The 27,966-nt window shown below is 37.1% G+C and overlaps 1 protein-coding gene across 4 annotated transcripts; it reads left to right on the forward strand.

Moving 5' to 3' along the window:
• The first annotated feature begins 630 nt into the window (after nt 1–630).
• Nucleotides 631–22,956, forward strand: LOC133848108 (protein lozenge). Of its 4 annotated transcripts, none has more exons than XM_062283499.1 (6): nt 631–904; nt 1,856–2,689; nt 4,304–4,543; nt 12,703–12,816; nt 14,643–14,942; nt 21,485–22,956. In XM_062283499.1, the coding sequence occupies exons 2-6, from the start codon at nt 2,329–2,331 to the stop codon at nt 22,597–22,599; spliced, it is 2,130 nt and encodes a 709-aa protein (XP_062139483.1). In that variant the 5' UTR covers nt 631–904; nt 1,856–2,328; the 3' UTR covers nt 22,600–22,956. The 4 variants fall into 4 exon arrangements, with proteins under 4 accessions (XP_062139483.1, XP_062139484.1, XP_062139487.1 ...); XM_062283500.1 differs by having other exon boundaries at nt 1,984–2,689; XM_062283501.1 differs by having other exon boundaries at nt 632–2,689; nt 14,658–14,942.
• The last annotated feature ends 5,010 nt before the right edge of the window (nt 22,957–27,966 follow it).

Genomic DNA, 27,966 nt, shown 5'->3' on the forward strand with positions numbered 1-27,966 from the left:
GTCGAACAAGTCGAACACATGTAGCTGAGTAGGAATGATGCAGACAAAGTGTGAAAGAGCGAACCAAAGAGCGTGCTCTGGCCAATTGGCGAGACAACGAGGCCAGGCCCAGGCTCCACCCAATGGTAGACAGCAATTGTCGCCCCAGAAAGCAAAGCGAGCGACAACAGCAACAGCAACAACAGCAACAACAACGACAAGAAGCGAGTGGAAAGCTAAAGCATGCCTCAACCACCATGACCTACAATGCACACAGTTACGCACACACTCCGCTGCACACGCACACACACACGGAAACGTTGACCAATCAGCAATCGTTGTATGCGCACAATGCACAGGCAACGCGAAGCCGATTGGCTGCCAAGCGACGCCGACGCACAGTCAGGAGTCAAAGGCAGAGAGAGAGCCGAACGTAACTTCAGCTATGCAAGTGTCAATTGCTGAATACACAACAAAAGAGCGCAGCCAAAGCGAAGAGAACCGAAGTGAGAGAGAGAGAGAGCGCCTGCTTTGTGTAAAGCAGCTTATCAGCACAGCAAGTGTTGTTATTGTTGTTGCTGCTGCTGTGAGCTCGGCTCAACTCGGCTCAGTTCGGCTCGATTGACTTGTTGGCTGGCTCGCGGCTGCTGCTGCTGCCGTCGTTGTCGCTGCTGCTGCTGTTGCGGCTGCTGCTGTTGATGTTGTTCTATGGGTTAAGTCGCCGCTGGTGGCCACGTTAGGTGTCAGTAACAATTGACTTCGACACGCGGACGCACCTGTTTTTTTACATATTTTGTTTGTTGCCAAAATCCAAAATACAAATAACAAAATAAACAACAAAAACTCCCCCCTCAAATGCAACTGTGTGTGTGTGTGTGTACGTGTGTTCGATATTAATTAATTACAATATCATTTTGTAAGCCGGGTAAATACAACAACGAAATTCGCATTTAGTTTTGCGATCGACTCGCGAGCTACAAAAAAAAAATCCCCAAAATCATTCAATACAAATAAAAAAAAAAACAAACATCTAAAAAACCTATAAACAAATAGTAAAATACTTGTGAACTTTTTTACAAATATTTTTGGTACTTTAAAACCAAACAACATTTAATGTTGTTGTTGTCACTGCAGTGGTTGTTGTTGCTGCTGCTGATTGCAGTTGTTGTGTATTTCTGTGAAACACTTAAAAAGAAACAAAATTGTTGACAAAATATTGTCGAAATAAAACAAGAAAAACGCTGGCATTGCTGCTCGCTGATCTTAATATTGTTGCTGTCGTTATTGTTGCTGTTGTTGCTGCTGACGCATTGCTTGATGAGGGCGCTTAAATGAGGGCGCGTCTAAAATAATTCCACAGAATATGATTTACATGCTATATACATATGTATATGTATTATAATATAGTGCCACTTTGATAATGCATGTAGCAACAACAGCAGCAACATTAATAGTTACTAAGGCAAAGAGGCAACCATAGTTGCAACGCCTGAAAATAGGCAACAGCAACATCAGAACAAGGCAATGTTTCATGTTTTTTGCATCTTTTTTTCTGTGAGTGTGTGTGCGTGTGTGTGTGTGTGTGCATGATGTGATATTATGTGTGCATGAGTTTGTGTGTGGTTGTCAAATCAGAAACATAAAAGAGTTGCTGTCTAGAGTGATAACAGCAGCAGCAACACACATTACAATTTTCAAATTATTGAACTGAGAAATAGCAGCAAATCAAAGCAATCACACTTGCAACACCCGCACAATCAATCGCGTCAACTTGGCGCCACAGCGGCAACAACAGCGGCGACAACAGCAACAGCAACAACATCAGCGCCATCAGCTGTTGGCGTCATCGATACTAAGAGCACTTCATACTTTATAGGGGCTCGTCAGCAGTAGCAACAGCAACAGCAAAAGTAACAGCAATAGTTAAAGTAACAGTGACGGCAACAGCCACTGAAATAAGAGCAACAGCAGCAACAACCTTAACAACAATTGTATTCACAACAGCAGCAACAGCAACTGCAATAACAGTTTAAAAAGCAGGATCAACAACAGCATCAACAACCACATCAACCAGCAACGAATCTGCAGGATTAAAAACAACAACAGCAAGTGAAAAAGCAGTATCAATTGATTGCATGAACAGCAGCAACAACTGCATTAACAGCAACAGCAGCATTAACATAAACATAAACATAAACAGCAACAGCAGCAACTGTAACTGCAACTGCAACTGTAGCAAACTGCAAGAGCAGCAGCAGCAACAGCGACGGCGCCGACGAGAGCAGCAACATCGATTGCAACTGCGAGTGCAAGTGAAATTGCCGCAACTGCGTCGGCAAGCAACGCAGAATGGTCACATCGTCGGCATCGCCAACAGGAACGGGAACGGGCTGGTCGGCACCTGGGGACTACAAGAGCGCCAACACAGCGGTCACAGCGGCAACGGCTGCTGCTGCCACTGGGATCATGTGCGAAGTGTTGCCGTCGAGCAGCGCCAGCGTTGGCAGCAGTTCGCCAACGGGAGGTGCCAGCAATGGCACCGCCAATAGTGCGCACAGTGGCAGCAATAAGAATAGCAACAGCAACAGTATCAACAACAACAACAATAACAACAACAACAACAGCAACAATAACAATGCAGTGCATCAGGATCTGCTTTGGATGGAACGATTTGTGCTGGAGAGACAACAGGAATTTCCAGGCGAGTTGGGTAAGGCAACACTACAGTGATCTCTGGATACAGTGAACGAATTACAAAGCTATGCAAATTAGTTTTTAAATCAATTACACAGAGTTAAACAAAGATCTCACGGATAACTTATTATTTAAGAAGGAACAATCTTCTCAGTTCTTCGCAGTCAATCTTCTCAGTTCAAATTTACGCGTCAGAGTGACCACTTGTACGGTTAAGATACGTATTCCTAGCATCAACAAAAAAATTAGAACTATTTCTAATATATGTTAGCTTTGATACAAATTTAACTGAAAGCGTCGCTAAATCTAATCCCTAATCTTTCGTCACTTAAACTCTTAAAGTAGTACAGGGAATACTCATACTTTCATACTCTTGAGCTTATTTTTATTAGGCTTATTGTATTTTAAAGATTAAGTATTCAAGTTTGTTGAAAATTGCAATTAAAAATTAAATTCTTAATACAACAAATATTGATTAAAACGATTTCTCAGAAATGATCCCCAAGAAATTTATGGAAGCAATTTAAAGAAATTTCAAGTACAAAAGCCATTCATCATCACAATTTTTTATGCAATTTTAATCGGCTTCCAATGGATATTTCGATATAAAATACAAAATTTTGTCACAAGACTTATATTTAACATTTCATAGGAATTTAAATTTAAAAAAGGAAATTTCAAATGCAAAAGCAATTAAATTATTACAAGCTGTGATGTAATTTTTATCGATATTTTGATAGGCGAATTTATATTAATCACAAAATTGTCTTAAATCAATCTTGACACAGTTTGAAGATTAGTTTCTGACTGAACACATTTCAGAAGAATAGATCACTTTCTACATATATTATATGTTAAACTTGTGCCGTCGCGTAAAAGCAAGATAAACTGTAGCACACTCAAGGATAATGCGATACACCTTAAAGAAAGTCAATGAAATCAACGATGCAACGTTTCCAAACTCAGATTGAAACATCAGCGCGTGTCAATTATTAAAGACAGGAGAAAATGTGCATGCAGCACTTGTTGGGCTTTTTTTACGGGTTCCTCGATGGTTATTCGATGATGCTGCCAATGCGAAAATGCGTAAATTGATATCAATAATTGTTATTGATATCGAAGCACGTTCGCTACGAAAGTTGTGAATAAAATCACAGCGAGTGAAATATGACTCTTGTTCTCCTTATAAAAAATTAAGGACAAAAATGTTAAACAAAGAATTTGAGCCCCATTCATAAATTCGCAGGTTAATGAAATCTGCTCAAAATGTAGCTTCGACTTTTGGCCACCTAATTATTGTGTTATTATAATAACCAACAGCCGGCGCTTTAATCGTTATGCTGGGGCTATCCGGTCTGTATCCTGTTTGGCCGTCAACTGTCAACAAGGGTCACAACAAAATATCACAGCCGCCCACTAATTAATTATGTAGCGTTTTTGAGTGGAGTGAAACCAGCGGATGTGGAGTCCAGATGATTGACTATCAATTATAGAAAAATTATGCCGCCAAATAACTATTAATTATTTACATTATTTTGCACAAAAATCAATTAAATAAGCTGATTGAATTGCCATATTTTTTTTTTTTTATTTATTGTCATTTTATATTCTTTGTTTTGTTGTTTTCTAGTGCGAACGAGCAATCCATATTTTCTATGCTCAGCTCTGCCCTCCCATTGGCGTTCAAATAAAACGCTGCCGATGGCATTTAAAGTTGTCGCTCTAGCGGATGTCGGAGATGGAACTTATGTCACCATACGAGCGGGAAATGATGAAAACTGTTGCGCCGAATTGCGCAATTACACAGCACAGATGAAGAGCGGCGTTGCCAAATTCAACGATCTGCGCTTCGTCGGACGCAGCGGAAGAGGTGAGTGGCTTAGAACCTCGAATGTACTATAATTCATGTTAAACTCTTTTCATTTAAAACAAATCAAACTAGCAGTATTTCGAGTTGCAATGCCAAAAAGTCTACAATGCGATATACAAATTCACTGAAAAGGTTTAGAAAAACAATAAAAAAACACAAACAGCTGACCATCTATCAAGAAAAAGTGTTCTTAATAGCTACAATAGTTTTGTTGCAATCTAAAGCGCTTTAAATTATTTATCATCTATACAAAAGAATATCTAATAAAAAAAACAAAAACAATTAAGATAGGGTTAAAGTTTCTAGCTTTCAATTATAGTACGTTCACAATTGTATATCACTTTTGTATTCTAGCTGTGATCTTGCTTATTCATAAGGAATCGTAGATGATTTGAAAACGAAATAGCCTTTTAGTCTCAGATCGAAAATGTAGTATACTTTTAAACAATGTTCAAGAAATTTAACAACAATCTTAGCAATTATTAATGCTTTATAATGGAGCAGACTCTTCAGATGGTTAATGTTAATAATCTTGGTTGATGAGACAGTCAAAGAATTATAATTTTAAGGAAATAGAAGTAGGTATAAAAGTAAAGAGGCAAGTGCGAAAAGAAACCCATCAACGGACAGCATGTTTAAGGATGTCTCTAATTTGAAAAGAAAGTAAAGACAGACAGCAAACACTGCACTTGATTGCAATTCTATGCAACAAGACCCGAAATACAAAACGTGGCAATAATTCGGGCTTTTAGTACAAATTATACGAGCACACATGCGATATAAAGATGCACATTTCCTTGGGCGAATTATATTGCATGCATTTGAATGCTCATTTTACGCCTTTTCATTTGTCTCTCACGCATTATATACGAATAACGTAACAATGAGTTCATTCACAAATCAATGCTGAGAGCGGAAGCTCTCTGAAGAGCGGAAATGTTTTGATTGAGTGACGTGAGCTTCTCATATCGATCGATTGATCGGTCTGCAACTGATGCCTAACACGCATCAAGGATCAGCAATGTTCAGCAGTCATCACATTAGGCAAAGAGAGAGAAAGAGAGAAGCGACTGCTGCTGCTGCTGCTGCAGTTGGCGCTGGCCCCGAGGACAACATGCAATGCAGTGTGAATAACATTAAAGGCAGCACACATCGCAACGACTCGTGATCGTCTCGTGATCGTTCTCGTGCTCGTGCTCGTGCTCGTCGTGATCGGGTCGCGAATGTTGAGAGACGGTCGGCTGCTCAAAGTGCGCTGGCAAAAGTCGCTTGAGTGTCACGCGATGCTCGTTGCCAGCCAATAGCATAATCGATTTGAGCCCACCATTAATATGGGATATGCATAGAATTTGCAGCAACAGCAGCAAAAGCGGCAGCAGCAGTTGGCTAATTAGCTGCAACTGTTGTCGCCCTGACTGACTGACTGGCTGGCTTGCTGACTGAATGGCTGCCCGCCACTTTTGCCTGCTGACCCGGTCTCTGACGAGCATGCCTGCAAATTGGCTGCCCGTGCCGCAAAAGGCCAGCACATAATTACTGCCCCAGCAACAGCAACAGCAGCAGCAGCAGCAACAGCAGCGGCAGCAATCGGTCGCGGCGGCGGCGGCGGCGACGTCCGTCAGGCATGCAAATAACAAGCTAATGATGTAAAAACATAAGCGCTGACCAAATTGTCAAAAACAGCCTCAGCACACGTAACTTACCCGGCACTCACCCCACATTCACCACTCACTCACCACCCACTTCTCCACTCCCTCACTCCCCACACCGTTCGCGATGTAAATCGCCAACCGGGACATCATGCGGCGAATTCTGATTAAATAACAAAACACATTCTCAGCGGCAGCAGCAGCAACAACAACAGCAACAACAACAGCAACAACAAAAACAAAACACATTATATGCATTCAACAAAAAATCACATCCTCTCCCTTCCCCACTCTCTTCTATCCCCTTCGCTGTGGGCGGGGCTGGAGTTGCCTGACAATGTCATGCGCTGAAATTTTTGATGTTTTAATTTTCACTTGATTTTGTTTTTTCGTTGTTTTGTGTGTGTTTTTTTTTTTGCGTATCATAAATGTTGTCCACCAACGCAAGCGAGCGGCTCTTAATTCCATGCTCGCGCACTCTTATCGCTTAGTTGATTAATATTCATCATCTCTGCCTATCAGCTGGCCATCTAGCATCGCTCTAATCATATCAAAGGACTTGACTTCCACAAGTCAACAAGCCGAGCAAAGGATTAAAAGTACTCGCAAACAAATTGACAAATAAGTGGCACGCGCCAAAGCTATTTATAAGTCGCTTAACTCTGCCCCTAAAAACTTGGTTTCGCAAATGCTTCACAAAACATGAAATGCCTGTGTGTGAGTACACATAAGTATTTGGAAGATAGGGGAGGTACTCAATTCTAATAGATATAGGCGGGGTCAGAGAGTTTATCAAGAGTTGTGGGGAGCACATGAGAATTTGTCTTTAAATTAGTTATCAAACATCCTTTACTCCTGACTGACTGACTGACTGAGTAAACTATTCACGCTCAACTCAAATGGTAAGAGCGAGGAGGCTGCACTTTATATAGAGCAAAGCTTCTATTTGAGACTCTAGCTGAGAGTTTATTAGGAGGCGTGTGCCATAATATAATGACAATCTCAATTCTGTTTACTCCTTGATTGACTGACTAAACTATTCACGCTCAACTCAAAAGGTAAGAGCGAGGAGGCTGCACTTTATATAGAGCAAAGCTTCTATTTGAGACTCTAGCTGAGAGTTTATTAGGAGGCGTGTGCCATAATATAATGACAATCTCAATTCTGTTTACTCCTTGATTGACTGAGTAAACTATTCACGCTCAACTCAAATGGTAAGAGCGAGGAGACTGCACTTTATATAGAGTAAAGTTTTAATTTCAGAGAGTTTATTAGGAAGTGTGTGCCATAATATAATGACAATCTCAATTCTGTTTACTCCTTGATTGCCTGAGTAAACTATCCAATCTTAACTCAAAAGGTAAGAGCGAGGAGGCTTCAGTTTGTGTAGAGCAAAGCTTCTACAATATGGCATGAAATAACGACTTTACAGACAATATACATTTTGTTTACTTCTTAATTGAACGAATAAGCTACGCTTCATCTAAACAGTAAGAGTTTCTGAGGCTGCACTTTGTATAGATTAAAGTCCCTAGCAAAATTCCAAGTAGCAGAATATCTAAATTCATAAGAATTTCTTTCATTTTCCTTCCACGCATTTTTAAATATATTTCATACGACAAAAAATTATAAGTACATAAGCAAAATACAGATTTCAATAATAACAAACAATGGAAATAATTTCATTTAATATTGCGGAGTTTATTCATTTCCAGTTCGGTGATTAATTTCATTTCTTCATATCGTTAATCATACTTTATTTGTCCATTATTATTATTTAAGAACTACTTCTTATCAGTGTTGAAACTAATTAAATTTTATAAATATTGCACGAGCCATGTAAAGTAATTTTGTAATAAATAAATGTGTGTAGCTGAAAATGCCGCATAGCAACAATTATACAGGTCAAAGATCGACTCATACTATATTTATCAGGTCGCAATACCGTTACAATTTACATTTCTCGTTTTTTTTAATCAACATAAACCTGCATGTTTATCTGAGAAGCGAAAAGTTTCTTAAAATTGTAGTATTTCATTAAAGAAATGAGCTTAACAATCTTTTTGAGATCACAGTTGTTGTTTCTGACAAAAAGTGAGAAAACAAAGAAATAAGAAATGACTAGGTAATTGTATGAATATATAGTATTCAATACAATTGTTAAAGGTTCTAGTAACTCATTCCACTTGTGGTTGCATCAGATATCAACGGCCATACAAAAAAGTATCCTGTAAATGCGCTCTGAGCAACAAGCTGCTCATCAGTAAGACAATTATAATGTAGTATTGGGACATATGGGCCGCCTACGACGAAAGTCCTTCATTAAACCGGTTCAGGTATAAAGCACTCTTCATAAAAGATAAAAACACGACTAGGCGAAAGAATTAAATTCAATCCGAAGCCTTTAGCTAATTGCCTTTATGAATGTTACAAAAACTACTTGGATAACGACATATCTCTCATTATTCGATTTTGCTTTTAAAATGTAATCAACTGTTAAGTAAAATGTAATTAAATAATATTTGATGTTGTTCAATTTAAATCGAATTAAGTTTCTCGAATTTTCTATTTAAAATTATAATTGTGTAACAATAAAAATGTCCTCGAATTTCCTTGAATGAACAGGAGACAATAATGAAAATATCAGATGGCATATCAAATGTTGATTAAGCAAGAAAGATGAATATTCATATGTTTATCGAGATCGTCATGGTTAAAAACGTATTGTATTTATGCAAATGACATTATGACACACTCACTTTTGTGTGACCAAGAGCTATGAGTAAGAGAAGTCAAGAAGCTATAGCCTTGAATAATAATACACGTGAAATCGTTCTTCTAACCGATTATTGCCTAAATACTAGTGAAATGCATTTACTGTCTTTTCATCAGCCGGTCTCTAAATCAAAATTTGTCCATTTGCAGCCCTCGTTTAGGGTTTTTTTGTGTAATTCTCTCGTGGCTCTTGCAGTTTATTTTTAATTCGATTGCTGCTACCAATTACTCTGATTATGATTACGATTACGAGGAGAGCCCAGAAGCCAGAAAACCCCGAAACGATTTTTATTGGATCGCTATGCGTGGCTTATGATGCGTTATATGTTAGTTCAATGCTTCGCCTCCACTCGCCTCTATTGTTGAAATGTGGTTGAAGCTGATGACTTATTTAGATTGCATGCTTTGTTTTGCTTTTTACCGAATCAACTCAACGCACCCGCGAATAAGACCGACTGCTCTCGGTTGCTGCTGCTGCTGCTACTGCTGCTTATTATGATTATTATGTATTATCATTTACATTGAGTCTTTAGTGCTCCAAAGTAGTGCCATATTTTATCATAACCAACAAAAGGCAGACACACGAGCATATCTCGCACTCGTACATAGATTCCCTTGTTATACCCTACATCGGAGTTTAGTTGCATGGGGTATGCTGTTCGATGTTGCCATTACATATAATATAGAAATTACAACTAGCATTCAAAGTCTCCTATTTCTCTCATTAAAATATAATATATTCGTATTGAATAGAATTTACTTTTGTTCTTACCTTACAAACTATATTTTTGTAAATTACTTAAAAGCATTCAATGTCATTTTCATGTCTGCTGGAATGCAATTTCGAAATTTAACAATCACAACTTAATTCGTATATATTTATTATTGTTCTACCTAAATTTAAATCTTTATTCTGAATCACATTTTGATTAACTTTTTGTTTGTTAACAATTTTTGTAAATTACTTAAATACATTTTATGTCATTTTATTGTGTCTACTGGAATTCAATTTCAAAATTTAAGAATCACAGCTAAATTCGTATATATTTAATATTATTTTTTCTCAATTTAAATCTTAGTTTTGAATTTAATTTCTATAAACTTGTTGTATGTAAACCATTGGCCTTAAGAGCAAACTAATCACATGTCTGATCACAGGGTATCGCTTAGTCAAGCACTCCAATAGAGAGTTCTTACTTGATTTTAATTGTGTGTGCTCAAGAGTCCGATTGGTTGCTTGATTGCCACACGAAAGTGCGTGCATATACATACGAGTATATACGATTATGTTGCTCCAGATTTCCTTACCCATAACCCTTTTTCCATTCCCGTTAAGCAAACCAATTCAAGGTAACAACAATTCAACGACTTCGAGTCGGTTGAATTATGAGCTTCTCCCCCTCTCATAAAAAACAAAAAGGAAAGCAACTAAAATGGACTAGGAGTCTCTTTCAAAGAGATTTTGGTATTCGCTTTTGACTTTTTGATTTTTGTTTCATTACATCTTTGTTAGTTTTGTTTCTCTTGGTTATTTTTTGTTTTGTTGTATTTGTTCGCTTTTTGTTTTTGTTGTTTTGTTGAAGCGCTTTTGATTAATTTGCCTGCTCGTTTCAATAGATTTAACTTTCAAACGCAAACGCGAGCTCAACTCCCGAAGTAATGAAGACATTTGTAGCCCACTTCTTCTCTATCATCTATGTACACGTAGCACGCCAATATGTCTAAATGACAGCAGAGGGAATAGAGGGGACTGTCAGAAATGGAACAACGCTCTTTTGGAGGACAAAACGCTTTCTAACTGATGAACACACAATTTAAAGAGCCAGCATACACAAAATATATAGATATAATTATTATAGTAGTCGTCGCCTATCAGGTTAACGAACTTTTCACAATATATACATGTGCTAGATAAATAAAATAACCTCGCTACTTACCTTATTAATTATCATGAGCTCTGCTTAATTGAATTCGAATTATGACAGCTTTGAAAATTAGTGCTTCCTAGTTATCGAACATTGATGAGCTGCTCTCGTGAGTTATCGTTGCGATGCATTTGAAAGTTTATCGACGAAATATTAACGAAAAATCTCGAATTATACCGAATATTATTCCTGAAAACAAAAACAAAGAAATTTAATTTTATTCAAATGAAAAAGCATAACTTTGAAACATACAAACAGTAAAGCATTTTTTGTAGAATTATGCACTTTGCTAGGGCACAACAAAGACTCAGAAAGACACTGAGGATGGGCCTTATGTTTTGCGGTTTTTACACACAAATACACACACAGACACACACACACAATGGTGTGTATATGAATTTATGTCTGATTTCTGTTCTCTTGTTTTTCTGACCCTTGAGCTCCGTTTCGGCTTTGTAACTTAACTTACAAAGTAAATATAATGTCGCTGTTGTGGGTGTTTAATTATATACGAAAATAAATGCACAAGAAAGTGTGTTACATTCGTGCCATGTGTCTGTATGTCTGTCTCTCCATCTGCTCATCTGTCTGTCTCTATCTGTTTGTCGGTGTGCTAACCACAGAACACAATAACGAAGGCAGTGCTCTTATTATTTAACAACCAGACAGTGTGAAGGAGCAATCATTGCCACAAAGAAGTCAAAATGTTGACCAGCCTCCGCTTGATTTGTAGCACTCAAAACTGGGGCATTCGTTAATTTATTCGATTATGAAGAAGAATTGTGAATTGTTCTTTGGTTTCTATCGCTACCAATCCAACACAAGTGTGTAAAAACAATCTATGTGAGTTATGGCAAGTTTTCGAATGCATTAGTGAGCTTACAAAAAAATTATTATTATTAGAAAACATAAAAGTAGTTTTAACAACAAAATCTAAGCTTCAAAATCTCATAGTTCCACTCGATAACGTATGCCCAATTTGATCTATTCTCATTACTTCGACAGTCTTCATAGCCTTTTCTCCTATTATATCCCAATTACTCCTTAGAAAACATAAATATATTTGATGTATTTGCTTTTAACAAGTTAAATAAGAAACCAAAAAAAAACCGATTGATACGAATATTACAAAGAAATTTAGAATACATTATTATATTTATTTTTGAAGTTACATTAGTGTTTCTGAGGACAAGCTAATTTCTATTGAGCACTTGAGTAGCATGAATCGGATGGCGATGTATCATCCTTCTAAGCATTAACACTGTCTGATGCATTAAAACAGCACAATGTTGCCCAACATGAGGCAGTCAACAGACAGACAGACAGGTTTCAACATTTTTATGGCGTTATTATTATTTTGTTTAGTTGTAAAGGTTTTACGGGGCGCAAACACAACGTCCATCAAGAGAAGATCAACAAAATTTATGCAGAAAGTGTTCACATGAATTGCACCACACAGAAGCTAAAGAATTAGTTGACATTTTGCTACTCTACAACATGAGTAACATAGATTTTATTTTGCTATATATTGTTTTGTCAAAATAAATATTATTTATTGCGGCAATTTTATGGAAATATTCAACACTTGACTCGATTGCAATGTAGTATGCCAATATTGATGATGTAGCCGTTATGCTCTTTCGTTAAGAAAGGGAAATCGTTGTGAGGATTATGCTATGTTTGTGTTGTGTGTGGGGCGGAGTTGAAAATTGATTCGGTAGCCAATTTGTTGTCACATAAATCAGTGAATGACTTTTACCACCGCTTTTGTACCTTCTGTTTCTGTATCTTGTTCTTGTTCTTGTTGCAGGGAAAAGTTTTACGCTAACAATTACCGTTGCAACAAGTCCGCCACAGGTGGCTACCTACGCCAAAGCCATCAAAGTGACCGTTGACGGTCCAAGGGAACCGCGCTCCAAAACGAGTAAGTAACAAAAACAACAACAAAAAGAAGCATATCCCATAGCAATTAACACCCTGCACTTTACTAGCACTAAAATGAAACAAAGCAGAAAACAGAACACAGAAAACAAAGAAAGAAAAAGAAGAAAAGACAAATTGCAAAATCGCAAAAAGAAAGGCTCGCCATCGATATGTGCAGTAGAGAGAGGCTTAAGCGTCTTTTAGCCATGTGGCCAATAATCCGCCTTAAATAAGTGTCTAATTAATGTAAATGGCTAAGCCGAGTTGCTCAATTGCACACACACTGAGCTAATCATTCATAATCCCTCGTGGCTCAACAGAAGGTCTGTTTGTTATTGTTGTGCTCGACATACGCTCAAAATATTTTCAAATTAGATTGACTTCGAAAATCGCACACACACACACACACACACACAGTGTGTATGTGACAGATGACTGCCATTTTCTTTGGTTCTCGTATTAAGAAACCTTTCGGAAAGGTGTTTGAAAAGTGCAGCCGGTTGTTGCCTGTTAACGGACAGAAAGACAGACAGACAGACAGACATACAGTAAGACATGCGGACAGACACGACGAGCTCAACCCAACTGAACTGAACTCAACCGAACTGAACTGAACTGCTTCCTACGGTTTCTGAAAATTTTGCGGTTTTCAAAGAAAACCTTTTTGCAAAGGCGGCAACGTCGGCGTTACTCGTATTGAGTTTTTAGTTCATGTAATGCATATACGTGTATAAATTAATTTTTTTTTCTTTACTTATTTATTTATTTTTATTATGTATATATGTATGTATACATACATATATTTTTTCGTTAAGGCATTTTTATGTCTTCACTCCACACAACACACTTAATGCGCCGACTCAAGTGTAGATAAGAATAAACTTATGCCCCGGTTAGCGGCCATTTGCTTATTTGTAAATTTGTTCATAACTTGCATTTACAGTCAAACAGATGGCTATGCTGACAAGGCTACTCTTTTTGCCCATTTAAGCTGCACTTCTTTTTATAAAAATATTTGAAACATTAATTCATTTAATAATGAATATTTTGGAATTAAATTTGTTATCTAGTAAAGAGTTTCAAAGTAATATACTTCAGTTTAAAATGTTTTTATCTGATTCAAGTTATTCACAAAAACAGTTTGATTACTAAATAATATAACTGTTAACTGATACATACCATAGAAAATCTATATACGATAAATTGTAACGTAAAGCATTAATTATACCAGAAAATCAGAACAAATAAATGACAACCATATATACCATAAATTATTAAATATGCCAAATAATATATAATAACAACATATATACCATTATATTTAATATACTAAACACTAAATATCATAACAAGTATTGAACATACCCTATAATATACTAAATACCATAAAGTATAAATATACTCAAACTCAGAACTATTAAATGACAGCTTTAAGAACCATACCATGAAGTATACTACATACCACAAAGTATTCAATATACCATACAATATACTATTTACCATAACATATTCAATATACCATACAATATACTATATATCATAACTTATCCAATACACAATATAATACGATATTTACTATAAAGCACGGCACAGTTTATCACACTTAATATAAATGTTAAAGCGGCCAAATAAATATATAAATAGTAGATGGCAACAGTTTGCTAGCTTGTGAATTATTCGTAAGGTGTTATAGTGACTGGATCTAACTAGTTAACAAAAGGGGGAATAATGAAGCACAAAAAGTCGTTCGGTGAGATCCAAATCGAAAAGTGTAAAACACAGACGAACTTACGCAAAAGTTAATTGAAATTTACGTTTATTAATTAGGAATTTTCATTGCAGGTCCTCCAGGAGCGCAACCTTATCGAGCACTGGGTCTCGGCCAACGGCCATTCATGGATGGTTTTCCCAAAACTTTTCACGAACTGGAAACCCTGCGACGATCGGCAAAAGTTGCGGCAGCGACAACAGCAGCGGCTGCGGCGGCATCGACTGTGGCATCGGTGGCAACAGCGGGCAATGGGTTGACAACGAGTGCACAGCAATTGGAGAGCAATTATTCGTCGTCAAATAGTACAATAAATTCAGATTGCCAGATCTATAAGCCAAACGCGCCACAAATTCAAGGTAAGTGGCGAGAAACAAACGCTTTCTCAATAACTTTTCCACACACGCACTTTTCCCTCCCCTCTCAGACATCCATCAAGAACAAAAATAATAAAACTGAACCAGGAAAGTTAAACGTTATAATTGAGTTAATAAAGTGCCTCAGTCTCAGTCTCTGTGTCTGTCTCTGTCTCTGTCTTAGTGCTAGTCTCGATTTATTTTTGGTATTTATTACTTTTGACATTGTGACGCTAATTTATTTATTTTTTCTTGAACATAACTTAAAAATAGTTCAGTTCAACGTCGCGTAGTCGTATATACATCTATAAATTTGTACCCGCCAAACATTGATTGATTGGGAAATCGCCATAAATATATATATATATTCGATTACTGTAAGTGAAAGTCGTGTTCAAGCTTCAACTAAAGTTAAAACTTAATAAAAGTATATTTTTTAATCTTTCATCTGACATTGTCTAACAATGTAAGGCAAAGGGAATTTTGAAATTTGAGAATTGAAAACATGCAAATTACTCGCAAATGCGCTAATTTGAGAGCAGAGAATCTGTAAAGAATCTCAGTGTGTGTAGCGAAACAAATTAAAGGAGCTGTGAACTGTTGAATCTAAATCTGGATCGGGGACTGGTACGAACAGCAGGCACTGGCTATGTGAATGTGAGAAATGGGAATGGGTATACGACTGGACTGAACTCAACTGACTCACTTTATTCATGACTCAGCAGTTGCTTGGCCGCTAGACAAATCTGTAACACGAAACAAAAACAAACTCAGATGCGACGACTAAGCGTTACTTATGCTAATTAATTTATTAATTTTGTATACTGTTTTATTTTTGTTGTTGTTTTTTTTTTTTTGCTGTTTTTTTTTGTGGGTTTCGCGCGCGCTCGCATTTTTTTGTTTCGTTTGCCAAGAGATCGAGCGAGTCGTCTGTGTGGAGTAGACCTGGCTCATCGAACTGGTCAAATACGATTCAAGTATAAATATATGCGTACTCTCTTATTCGGATGTGTGTGAGTGAATAAAATGACACATCGTTGATATCGCAGCGTCGTCGTTGGGTGTGTCAATTATCGAAAAGCAATAGCAACCATAAAGCTCAACAATACAGCTATAGATACAGATACAGATACAGATACAGCTACACAGCTACAGATACTTTTTGGCGCTGCAATCGTTTTCGTTTTCGTTTCGGTTCCGAAAATAAACTTTGCCGGAAATGCCCCGAGCTTATTTTTAAAAATCTCTCAGCAATGTTTTGCACTGTGAAAAGCTTTAAGTTTACTTTTTGTTTATTATTGTTGTTGTTGCTAGTCATAAATTAACTCATGAATATTTAAATGTGGCGCTTAAAGTTTTCAATAGACACACTCGATTGTCGCTGAAATCATAGATGATGCACAACATTTTGTGTTTGGCACCAAAAATCATTGAGAAATTCCCAGAATATAAAAAAAGGCAGCACTATGTTGGTAGAAATATGCGTCGATCAGCTTACGCATCTGTTTGATTGTTTATTAACGTTGTAATGACCGATAAAGAGAATTTTTTTTGTACTGAAATAACACATATTCTTAGGCAAAGTGTTGGCAAATAATTAGTTAATGTTAATCAACATTTTATCAAAGAAAGTCTGTCCGATATAGTCAAGAAAAGTTCAAACTTCATAGATGAAAAGTCAAACTAATTAATTACAAATTATATATTCTTCCAATTAAAATATGTTAGTTAACTCAGTCAGGATAACGAACAAATATGACTTATATAAATATTGTTTATTATCCTGACTGAGTTACATATTTCAATTGGAATAATGAATAATTTGCAACCTTTTTAAAATTTATTAATATGTAGATCAATAAAACAAGGTAATGCTTATCAAATCGATTGTTTGTTATATTTAAATTTCAAACCAAATGGGAATAAGGAATAATTAGAACCCGATTTACAAATTTGTTATTATCTTCACAACACAAATAGCTTCTTATCCAATCGTAAATTTATTCAATTGTTGATCATTTACATACAAAATTCAAATCAAATGGGAATAAGGAATAATTCGCATTTAACAAAAATTGTTACTTATCAAAACGCAAATTTAATCAATTGTTTGTCATAAACAATATTTAAACCAAAATTGGAATAATGAAGAAAACACCGTTCTACAAATTTATTACTATTCCTGCTTAATAATTCGTAAATTAAATCAATTATTTTTTACACACAAGATTAAAATAATAGTCGTTATTTTAATTTGGATGGATCTTTGGATCGGTGTTCTGTTCTATTTTTGCTTGAGGGCTAAACACCTGTGCAACAAATTACGAGCATGTGGCAAGTGGGAAACAAATTCTTTTATTTCTTGGCATCTGAATCGATTATTTCCTGTGCTCGCAGACATCGAAGAAGATGCCATCCATCGACTGTTGTGTGTGTGCTGTATGAGCTTCAAATGTTGCAGCACTTGACATGCGGCTGATGCGTTCGTGTTGCAATATAGTTTGAAACTACATCTGTTTGGCGTGTGTAGCGTTTTTTCGGTGTTTTTGGTGTTGTTATATTTTGGGGTAATGGCGAGAGCTTTTTACTTGATGGTAGTATGTGAGTTCAAGCCACAAATCAATCCAAATGCGGTTACGCAGCTGTTGCTGTTGCTGTTGCTGCACCAACAGCAGCCAGCATTCAACATCAAATTGCAAGATGCATCCAGAAATGTGTGCCGTGTGTGCAAGACTCACACACACACACACACACACACACACACACACACACACACGCACACACGCACACACACACACACTCACACACTGTCAACCATCGCACATTGAAATGAAATCTTTTTGGCCCATAAAACGCCAACTGTGGCCAAGTTGGTGCGCCACCAAACTCCAACCGCAAACTCACTTCCGTTTCGTGCCGTTTGCTGTTTTACAACGACGTCCACATTATTGTTGTTTGCTGCTGCAATTTTTTTAAGCGTCCGCCATTTTGTAAGTTATACACAACAAAAAACGAACAAAAAAACGCAACATTTAAGTTGAAGCAATGGCAAAGAAGGCAAGCTTACATATATTTCTATATGTAGAGGCACTTTAATTAACATTACTAGTATAAGCACTCGTTGCCGTTGTGGCAAATACTTCAAGCTCTGCTCTCACTCTTTCTGTCTTTGTCTCACTCTCTCTCTCTCTCACTTTTGGCTGCTCATAATGAGACCCAAGATGGCGACGACTTCGAAAGCTGTGAGAACCGGGAAAAGGGTCGCTGAGCGGAGCTTCAACTTCGGCTTCAACTTTTGCTTTAACTTCTACTTCTGCTTCTACTTCAACTTCTACTTCTGCTTCTGCTTGAAACTTGTGCCCCAATATTGCCAATGCCCTGCTGCCGCCGATTATTGGTTTTGCCGGGGCTGCGGTTTTTCTTCCAGCCGATTCGTTTTCGATGATGCACAGTGTCTCTTCCTCGTTTGCACGTTTCTTCCTCGCCCCGTTCCTTCCTCGCTCACGCTTGATTGCATGCCAAACGGATATGGGATATGGCCAGCGAAAATCGAAGATATCCGGGCGAGACTCTCTGGCCAAAACAATTGCTGCATGTGCTGCAAGTGCTATGAGAATCAATCTGCTGCTGCCTTTTGCTTTGGCCTATGCTGCCGCTTTTGCTTCTTACCAATTTGTATTCTGCACTTTGCATATAGTCTAGAGCTGTCTCAGTTCGTAACCCAATAAAAAGTTCAACAAGTGCATCTCGATATGCAAATTATTATAATTGAATATTGCATTCAAGCTAGGAGAATAAATTGCAATAAAATAGCTTAGAATACTAGACTTATTCTGGTGTTCTTAGCTTAAAATGTTTTAAAGTCTGCACATACATTAAATTTCTTTTGTTTTTTATATTTAATACTTGTCTGTGTTTGTTTGATAATTGCCTTCAATACATGATCATCATTTATTTTTTTATTTTAATTAAACTTCCAAATTTAAATAGTTCACAAAATATATTAATGCTAAATCAAACTTACAGTTACTTATGTTACTCATAAAACCTTGTTTAATTTGAAATATTAAGCGTTTGTTAGGTTTCAAAATTGAAGAAATAAAAATTAAATAGTTTGAAGATAAACGCAATATGTATTTGCAATAGATGATAAGTTTAAATTAAATGCCAATGCTATCAGCTAATTAAAATGTTCTTTTAAAGTTTCAATAAAGTTTAATGAAAATGATAATGAGAAACGGTAGAAAAGGCACAAAATTGACAAACACATAAAATAAAATCTATCACATCCTTTATTGACCTTAAGTGACGGTAAAACACCCACTTTAAAACAATGTTTGCGTTGCATTTCTAATTTGCGCCTTGCCGCAAATTATGTTAGTTAAATAAACCTGACATTACGTATACGCACCGTGAGAGAGTGGCCGGCAATTACAGTCAACGCAAGTGACATTAATGAGTGAGTGAGTGGACTATGACCAAGGTCTAATAGCAGTCTCTGTCTTAACTTCCCCTCCACTGGCGCCAGCCTTTAAATGCCCGATGTACATATAAGTACGTGCTGCCCTGGCTCAGCTCAGCTCAGCTCAGTTCAGTTCAGTTGAGTTAAGTTGAGTTCTCTGCTCTCTGGGCCATTATTCGCCCCGTTTGCTTTCACCCCGATGGTCTCGCTTCATTGCAACCTCGGCAATGTTGCGGTAGTTGTGTTTTGTGATTACTACAACCAACGGCTACATGCTTTCTGCTTTTGCAATGCAATTTTGCGCCTTAATTGAAACATTAAAATGTGATAAGTGCCGGGTGAAAAGTTGCATGCATGCCCTACTACAATATTACGCTCCGCCTTCTCCTCCTCCTTCGTCACCCAACCCTTTCATTACCTATAGGCGGTAAATGCAAAAGAGGACCAACATTTCAATGAATGTGATGCATATGCGAATGGAAATGCGTGGACAGAAAGCTTAAGATACAGATGAAGCTTTGATCCTTTAATCTTTGACCTTTAGTCAAATAAAAATTTACATAAATATGTATATTGAATTGTGCATATAATTAGGTGTGTAATTAAATATATGTTACATACATGATTATAAACGTACATAAATGTATATATATGTATCTATACACTTATGTATGCCAAATATAAATGAACATTCATGAGTTTATTGAAATGTTTAAGTACTTTCATTTGTATATACAAACAATATGTATTTATGTAATTAAATATACATATACATATGTGTTCAAATTTAAACATAGCATATGCAATATATCGATGTGTATATTTTAAAGTGCATATTTATGTATAAAAATTCAGATTTATGTACACTGCTATTTCAATGAAAATCATAATTTTACTTTTGTTATTAGAGGTATTTGCTAAGATATTAGATGCCATTAATAAACAAATTTGTTGAATTATTCACTAATAAATACATTTAGCTTTTGTAACTAAATTTTGTCTTGAAGTTGCGTTTATAATATTATTTTTCAATTTCAAACGCATATGTCGTAATAACTGCTATTTCAAAGTTCACAGCAGTATATATATAAATATATATAGTACATATATATTAATATTTATAGATGTACGTAAGTCTATGTACATTTTTTTAAATAAATATATTTATGCAAATATTGATAAGTACAAATCTACATATGAAATTGTGCATAGATTCACTTGTTTATATGTATGTGTCTATAAATGTGCATATGTACATATATATATATATATATATATATATATACACATACTACTGTACATATTTGTGTATATAAGACTTTGCATATATGCTAATGTAAACGATTTATTTACGCAATTGATGCACATTTTTATATGTCTCCATAAATGTACATCTATGTACATACATATGTTTACATATAATTATACATACTTCTATCTTTATGTATTAAAAAGGTATGCCTATGTATACGCGTTTAGCTTTTCATTAACAAGCTCTGAGATTATGAGCACGATAATTGAAAAGTCTTCAACCTGGCGCCTTCTAATAAATTTGATTAATTAAACGACATTTTTGGCATCTTGTTTTCACCGACTTTTTGAACTTTATACTTTACGCTGTCACTTGCTTGTAGCAGCTTCCTGAGCCCGCTCGCTGGCTTGCAACATAATTAATCAAAATATGTGCGTCGCAACATTGATGATGTCGCTTGAGTAAGGAGGATTGAGGATGATGAAGGCGTCCCGCTGTTTTTGTTTTGCCATTTGTCTGGGAATGCCTTGGAATTTTCTTTTGCTCTGCCAATTTGTTAACCCTTTTTTTTTGTCAAAGGTATAGGTGGTGGGTGGTGAAATGTTCGATGCTGGGTGACTGAAAAGTACAGCGGAAGGGCAAGACACACACGTGGGTCTCGTCAGCGCATATGAAATTATTTTACAATTATCCATTTCTGCAACGCCCACGCATGCGACTGACAAGTGCACAGAGTAAGAGAAAGAGAGAGACAGAGATTGGGAATGGCTTGTTAATTGGCTTTTGTGTCTATCAAAGCTGACAATATGTATTTATGAAATTTATTTACAGAGTCCGATATGATAGGCGCAGCCGAGTGGACAGGCTCAAGTGGGTCCGCTGGCAATGTTGCGTATCCCGTTGGAGTTGGAGTTGGCGTTGGAGTCGGTGTTGGAGTTGGAGTGCCGTATCATCATGCCCATCACAGTCACTCGCATTCGCATTCGCACACCCATTCGCACTCACACTCGCACTCGCATTCACATTCGGCGGCGCATCATCATCATGCGCACCACTTGCAGCATCAAGTGGCCTTACCACCGCCACCGCCACCGCCGGCCGCAGCGCCCGTCGCTGTGCCGGTGGTGAATGCGACGGCCATGAATCATTATGGCAGCGCCATGGGTGGCTATGACACAACCACACTGGACGCCGCTGGCAATTATCACATATCGACCGTGCTCCCCGATATGCACGGCTTCACCACCGACCCCTATCAGACAGCCACCTCGGCCGGCTATGGGGGTGTCGGGGTCGGGGTCGGAGTTGGAGGCGGGGGCGGCGGTGGCATTGGCAACAAATCGGATCTGGATTCGATCAGCTACGGCGCAACGCCAGCGGCTGCGTACAATAATGCCGCTGCCTGGTCGAATGGCTACAACAACTATCAATACGGCAGCTGTTCGGCGGCAACGGCGGCGGCGGCTCAATATGCGGGCGCCGGTGGGCATGGCAGTGCACCGCCACCGCCGCCGCCAGTGGTGCTCTATCCGCAACTGTACTCGACGGTCAATCAGAATCAAATCCATCTGCATCTGCATAGCAGCGAGAAGCTGGAGCAATATCTGGCCACCGATCAGCAGCTGACGATAAGCTCATTAGCTGGCAATCGTTCGGGCATTGAGATTGGTCTCGGCGGCGGTGGCGGAGGCGGTAATAATGGTGGCATCGCTTTGGGCTCGGAGCAGGAGCAGCAGGCGGCGGCTGTTGCCATTGCGGAGCAGGCGGCCGAAGGTGCCGCCTCGCAGAACTATCATTTGCATCATCATCACCATCATCACGACTCGCAGCGGCAGGCGGAAGCTCAACAGCAGCAGCAGCAGCAGCAGCATCAGAGCGAAGTCAACAGCGATGCGGCGAGGGACGAAGATGTCACTGATCTCACCCAGGTCTGGCGTCCCTATTGACCCAATCTCATATCGCGCGCACTTCTGCACATAGAACTGAACTAGAATTAAAACAACAAACAAACAACAAACAAAACAGAATACTCTCTTCCCTCTGTCGCGTACACTTTTTGTTTTTTTTTGCTTCCCAATCGTTATACTGATACCCTGAGCAATGGATCGAAAGCGGGCATATTTTGTTTAGTGCAATAAGCAAAACTTTGTTCGATTCTACCATATTCAAAGTTTGTACATAGCTTCCTCGTAGATAGATTCTTTATTTATAATCAACATACATATATAATATTTCTCGCCAAAGTACACAGCTTAGAGCTCAGGGTATCTTCTCCAAACTCTAGAGCGCTCTTGTTTTTTTTTTTTTTTGTACTATCCTTAAGAGTTGTAAATAATACCGATACTATATGTATGTGTAATAATAGTTAAACGTATACCATCTGTACATGACTAAGAATAATACAATATATATGGTATAAATATAATATATATATATATATTTTTTTTTGGAATTTAGTCTTAAGTCTAGACTCTAGTTTATAACTAGGATAATGTATTGAATATTTTCGATTATTTCGTTCAAAAATTTGCGAAAGGCGTTAAATAATATAACTGAAGACTATAAATAAAGTTATTGTATTTATTTAAAAACAATTCATACGCATCCCTCGTTTACCTTCATTGCAAAGACAAAAAAAAAGTAGCTAAAAACTAAGAAATGTACGATTATGCAAAAAGTTAACCACAAAACGAATGAAATGCAGGGAAAATGGTAAAAATACTCCGACACAATAAAATAATAATGGCAACAACAATTACTACAGTTAATTATGCACATATTTTAAAGAGAAAGAGATAGAGAGAAGCAAGCAAAAATAAGAGGATACAAAAAAAAACACAGCATTTGTGAAAATCATGAATTTTGAATGAAGCCATAAAAGTGAGTTCAAATAAGTTATGCCTTGAGTAATGCAACAAAACCACACAAAAGATGAACATCCATGCCCCTCTGACTCTCTCATGTTACACACATAGTTGCATTTGGGGGCATCAACAACAGCTACAACAACTGCAACAACAACTACAACTACAACTACTGTGATACACTCTGCTGCAGTTGAGTTGGCTGCAAGCTCTTCTTCTTGATCCAGAGATCTCCGTCTACATTTTTCTCTTTTACAGTTTTGCAGTTTGAACTAGAGCAAAATGTGCTACAATTGTGTTGTGTGTGCAAATCGATAGCACGCAGTCAGTTGTTAAATTGAAAAAGACATTGCCAAAGACTGCATGCGTATAGCATAACTATGCGTGTGCCATGCATGTGTCCAGCCAGCCAGTCAGTCAGTCATTCAGGCGAAGGAGATGGAGCTGGAGCTGGAGCTGGAACTGGAACTGGAGAAGAAACTCTAGCCAGTGCCGAGAAGCCAAATGCAAGCAGCGGCAATTCGAGTACTCATTCTTGTACTCAGAGTCGAGAGTCGCGCGTTAAGATCGATGCCTCGATGACTCGACGATCGACAATCGACGGCAGACGAACGACAGACGACTGAAAGAAGCCCGACACACGCCTGATCAAGAAGAAGAAGAAGAAGATCGTGATCGTTGTGCTCATCTCTTTATTCGCATTTGCTTTGGTCGTTTGTCGCTTGTTGTACATTCAATCAGCCCGCTTGCGGTGAAAACAGAAGAAAAAAAATCAGAACTTTGCTTATGCTGATCTACTTGAATTACCTTAGCACCGAGTACTTCATTTACCATCCACTCCTAGCGTCTAATTAACTCTCTCTCTCTCTCTCTCTCTCTCACTCTATCTCTCCTGCTTAATACACTGCGAGTACTTAATACTTTATATATACACACTTTAACTAGACGAGTTACGAGCTACGAGTTGCGAGTACAACAACAACTGGCTACAGCTACCGTTCATTATTGTTGTGTATGGTTCCCGACTGTGTGGTCCTGTCAGCACACTGAGCTCAAATCGCAACTAGATATGCTCATTTTAATAGGCCAGCTCATTGGAGTATAAGGTAACACCTACGTATAGTATACGTAAGAGTGCGTTGCATTTTTCTAAACTTGTTTAGCATTTTATTTATCATTTTCTTAAAATATAATTATTGACTTAAGACCTTTTCTGCCAATGTCTCAAAGTCGAAATTATGTATTCATAATTTGCTTTTTAAATTCTTGTTTTCTCAGTTCATCACTTCATTACTTACTATATGAAGGAAATTTTGCAAGTGTTTAAAGAGTTTAATAAAAAGTAAGGGCCAATTTGATCAGAGCAAATGTACTCAGCAATCAAATAAATTGTAGAGGAAATTATTACAATTATTAAGAATTCAGTTCTCTTTTTGCTTTATCACATTATGCATACTGTTTTAAAAGAAGTCAGAGATAACAAGTAAGAAATCTATAGTCGAGTGAGCTGAGTTTCGATGAAATTAAAACACTGTGGTATTATTCTTAAATTCTGTATACCAAATGAATATGATGAAAAATACATTTTAAAGTAAAGTAGCTATATATTTCCAAAATCAAATCAAACTATGAATATGTTGGCAATATGTTTATATTACTTTTCACACAGATGGAGATAGGTAATATGAAGTTCCATTGATAAGTAAGTATTCCATTCGTTTTTTAAGATATGCATTAATTAATTAACTAAATTTAAAATCCAAAATGTGAGAATTTTCATCCATTTAATATTATTATTATCCATTTCAATAATTTCAAGCCTTTAAAAAAGGAATTATTGATGAAAGAATTGGAATGACTTCATGACAGGTATAAATAAAATAGAATAAATAAATACTAGAAATAACTAGGCATGAAATATTGAAAATATGTCAGTATTCAGTTAGACTTTCAATATAAATATTGATTAAGTCTAAATACAGTAATTTTATTTTGGGAATCTTCAACCAATGCAGGCAAATTGTTATAAGTTTCTCTTGTGTTTCTTACAATCGCTTTTAGCAGACTTAAAAGTATTGTAAAATACATGTACATATATGAAAGTATATAATAGCCTTTTACCTATTTTTATGACTAATGATAAGCTGGTGGCAAAGTTTGTGCATGTGATTAACAGCGACTGAAGCAATGAATATGGCAAAATCAAGCGAATGAAATGCGTCATTCTTTAGTTTAAACAACGAAAGCGATTTTCAGATGCTAAAACTAAAACTCAAAAAAAAAAAAATAAAGAAACTGTGTGAGTAAATGAAACTGAAATGGTAAAGTAAATGGAGCCACAACCACTTTAAATGGAGTTTGTTGCGTACAACACACACACTCACAAAAAAAAGGCAAATTAAATTGCGGCTGGCATTAAAACAAAACAACAACAACAAAAACAACAACAAAGAGAAAGAAATATAGATAACGAAGCACAAGCTCCTCCCACAATTGTAAACTGAACAACAAAACCAAATACAAAACCAAACCAAACCAAAAAAAAAAAGCAGAAACGTGAACAAAAACAAATACCTTCAAACAATTTTATTTGTTGCAGCGTGTGCGCGGCAATTGAAGAGAAAGCGCACAAAGCGCCAAAAGAGAAACACACAAGCTTGGCGCTGACAAAAAGAGAGCGAGAGAGCGCAGCCTCAGCTCATGATGTGCGCTCTTAGTAGCTTAGTAGCTTAGTAGCTGATAAGCCGAAGCGTTGTGATGAGAAAGTCCAAGACAGCAAGCATGACAGTAAGGTCAGTATTTATTCGAAACAGTCATCCAATATCTTGTGTAAAATATTACGCATTCAGTCGACCCTTGTGCTGATTAAATTGCATAATAATACAAATTAAGAGAGAACGCTATTTCACATTAACATTTTAATTACTTTTCTGCACTTCTTTTATAAATGTATTTTACAGTATTTACATACTGAATACTCAATTGGAATTTCCCTAATTTTAACTGCGATTGATCAAAAGGCAGTCAACTCTCCAACACTCAGTTATTTCTCTTTCGCTTGTCTTGTCTTTGCCAATGTTTAGTGTTGTGAGCACGTATTCAGCAATTGTTCGTTCTCTTGTTCGCTCTGGGAATCATGATTCACGCTGGATCATTTGGGTTTTTTATTGTTGTTGTTTTTATTTTAGCCGCCAGTCGAACTAGAGCCGTTGGCCTGGCCGAAACACACACATAATGTCACAATTTGCTGCACTGCATGCCAAGCCAAGTCAAATGCGAATTGCATTAAGTAGTGGGAATATTTCCGATAAGAATTTGTTTGTGCTTACTGAGAAATATTTGCAAGTGCTCGTTGTTAATTATCACCAATACAACGATTAAACGTTTCAGTTTCAGCTCATTTACATACATTTATTATTATAATTTATTTTTTTGCTTACGTATTTATGTTGATCGAAAACAAAGACAACGTTTTACGCTGCGTATGAGTAATGTGTCAAATGCTGTATCTGACTAAGCAGCCAAATTAGTCAGTTGCATCGATCGACGACGATCAAAGCCAGCTGATTGACCATCTCATCATTTTTTTTCCCCCGCTTTTATTTCCTCTACTACTTCTTCTACTACTTTTTGTGTGTGCGAGCCGCTTCCCAATTTGGCTGTCAAAGAAGACGGGGCACGCACATGGCCCCAAAAAGAGCATTTGAAAGCAACGAGAACGATTGGCAAAACTGACAAATCACTGCCAGCATTGAGTGCACTGCACTGTGCACACTGATCTAAGTCTTCTCCACAAAAAAAAAAGAACACCTGGCATGGCAGCGTCTTTGCGATTTTGTATGTAAATTTTTGTTAACTAATTTCGGGTGGCAACAAAAACAAAATACACATAAAATTAGCAGACAACCCCGAAAATCGAGGCGTGATGGTAATTTTGTGGGCTGCAGAGGAAAGTATTGCCACGGACACGGCTAATGTGTTGGCATGTGTCAGTTGCGTTTCAAACACAGACATCAGGCAGCGATAAAAACCCCTTTGCAATTTCAGCAATCAGCAGTAAAACAAAAAATAAATACAAAATAAATTGTCAATAGATTTTGAATAAAATTGATTTATTCTAATGAAGTAAAACTTCGTTATTAAGTAAATTTGACTTGCTGCTTGTTTTAAAGAAACGAATTGAAATTATTTAAAGTTATTTAACACTCGTGTCGAAAATAATGAAGTAGGGCGTTTTCTTTGTGAAGAAATCAATTCCTGTTTCGCTGAGAATTCTTCATTTTCTTTTCTTCTAGAAACCAACCACAGAAATTTAAAATACAAAATATTTGTATTATTTTCAATTATCAATATGCATTATTTAAAAATCAATGTAACCAAATCAACAGAAAACAAGTAAGAAAGCTGCAGTCGGATGTGCTCGACCAAATATATATACCGCAAAAATAC

This window comes from Drosophila sulfurigaster, chromosome X (genome assembly GCF_023558435.1).
Source record: "Drosophila sulfurigaster albostrigata strain 15112-1811.04 chromosome X, ASM2355843v2, whole genome shotgun sequence".
Taxonomy (NCBI): domain Eukaryota; kingdom Metazoa; phylum Arthropoda; class Insecta; order Diptera; family Drosophilidae; genus Drosophila; species Drosophila sulfurigaster.

Bases quoted from the DNA above. Each gene is read 5' to 3' on its own strand.
- LOC133848108 (XM_062283499.1), top strand. From the start codon at position 2,329: ATGGTCACATCGTCGGCATCGCCAACAGGAACGGGAACGGGCTGGTCG. The intron at 2,690-4,303 runs GTAAGGCAACAC...GTTGTTTTCTAG, and splicing joins GGAATTTCCAGGCGAGTTGG to TGCGAACGAGCAATCCATAT. The intron at 12,817-14,642 runs GTAAGTAACAAA...TTTATTAATTAG, and splicing joins GGAACCGCGCTCCAAAACGA to GAATTTTCATTGCAGGTCCT.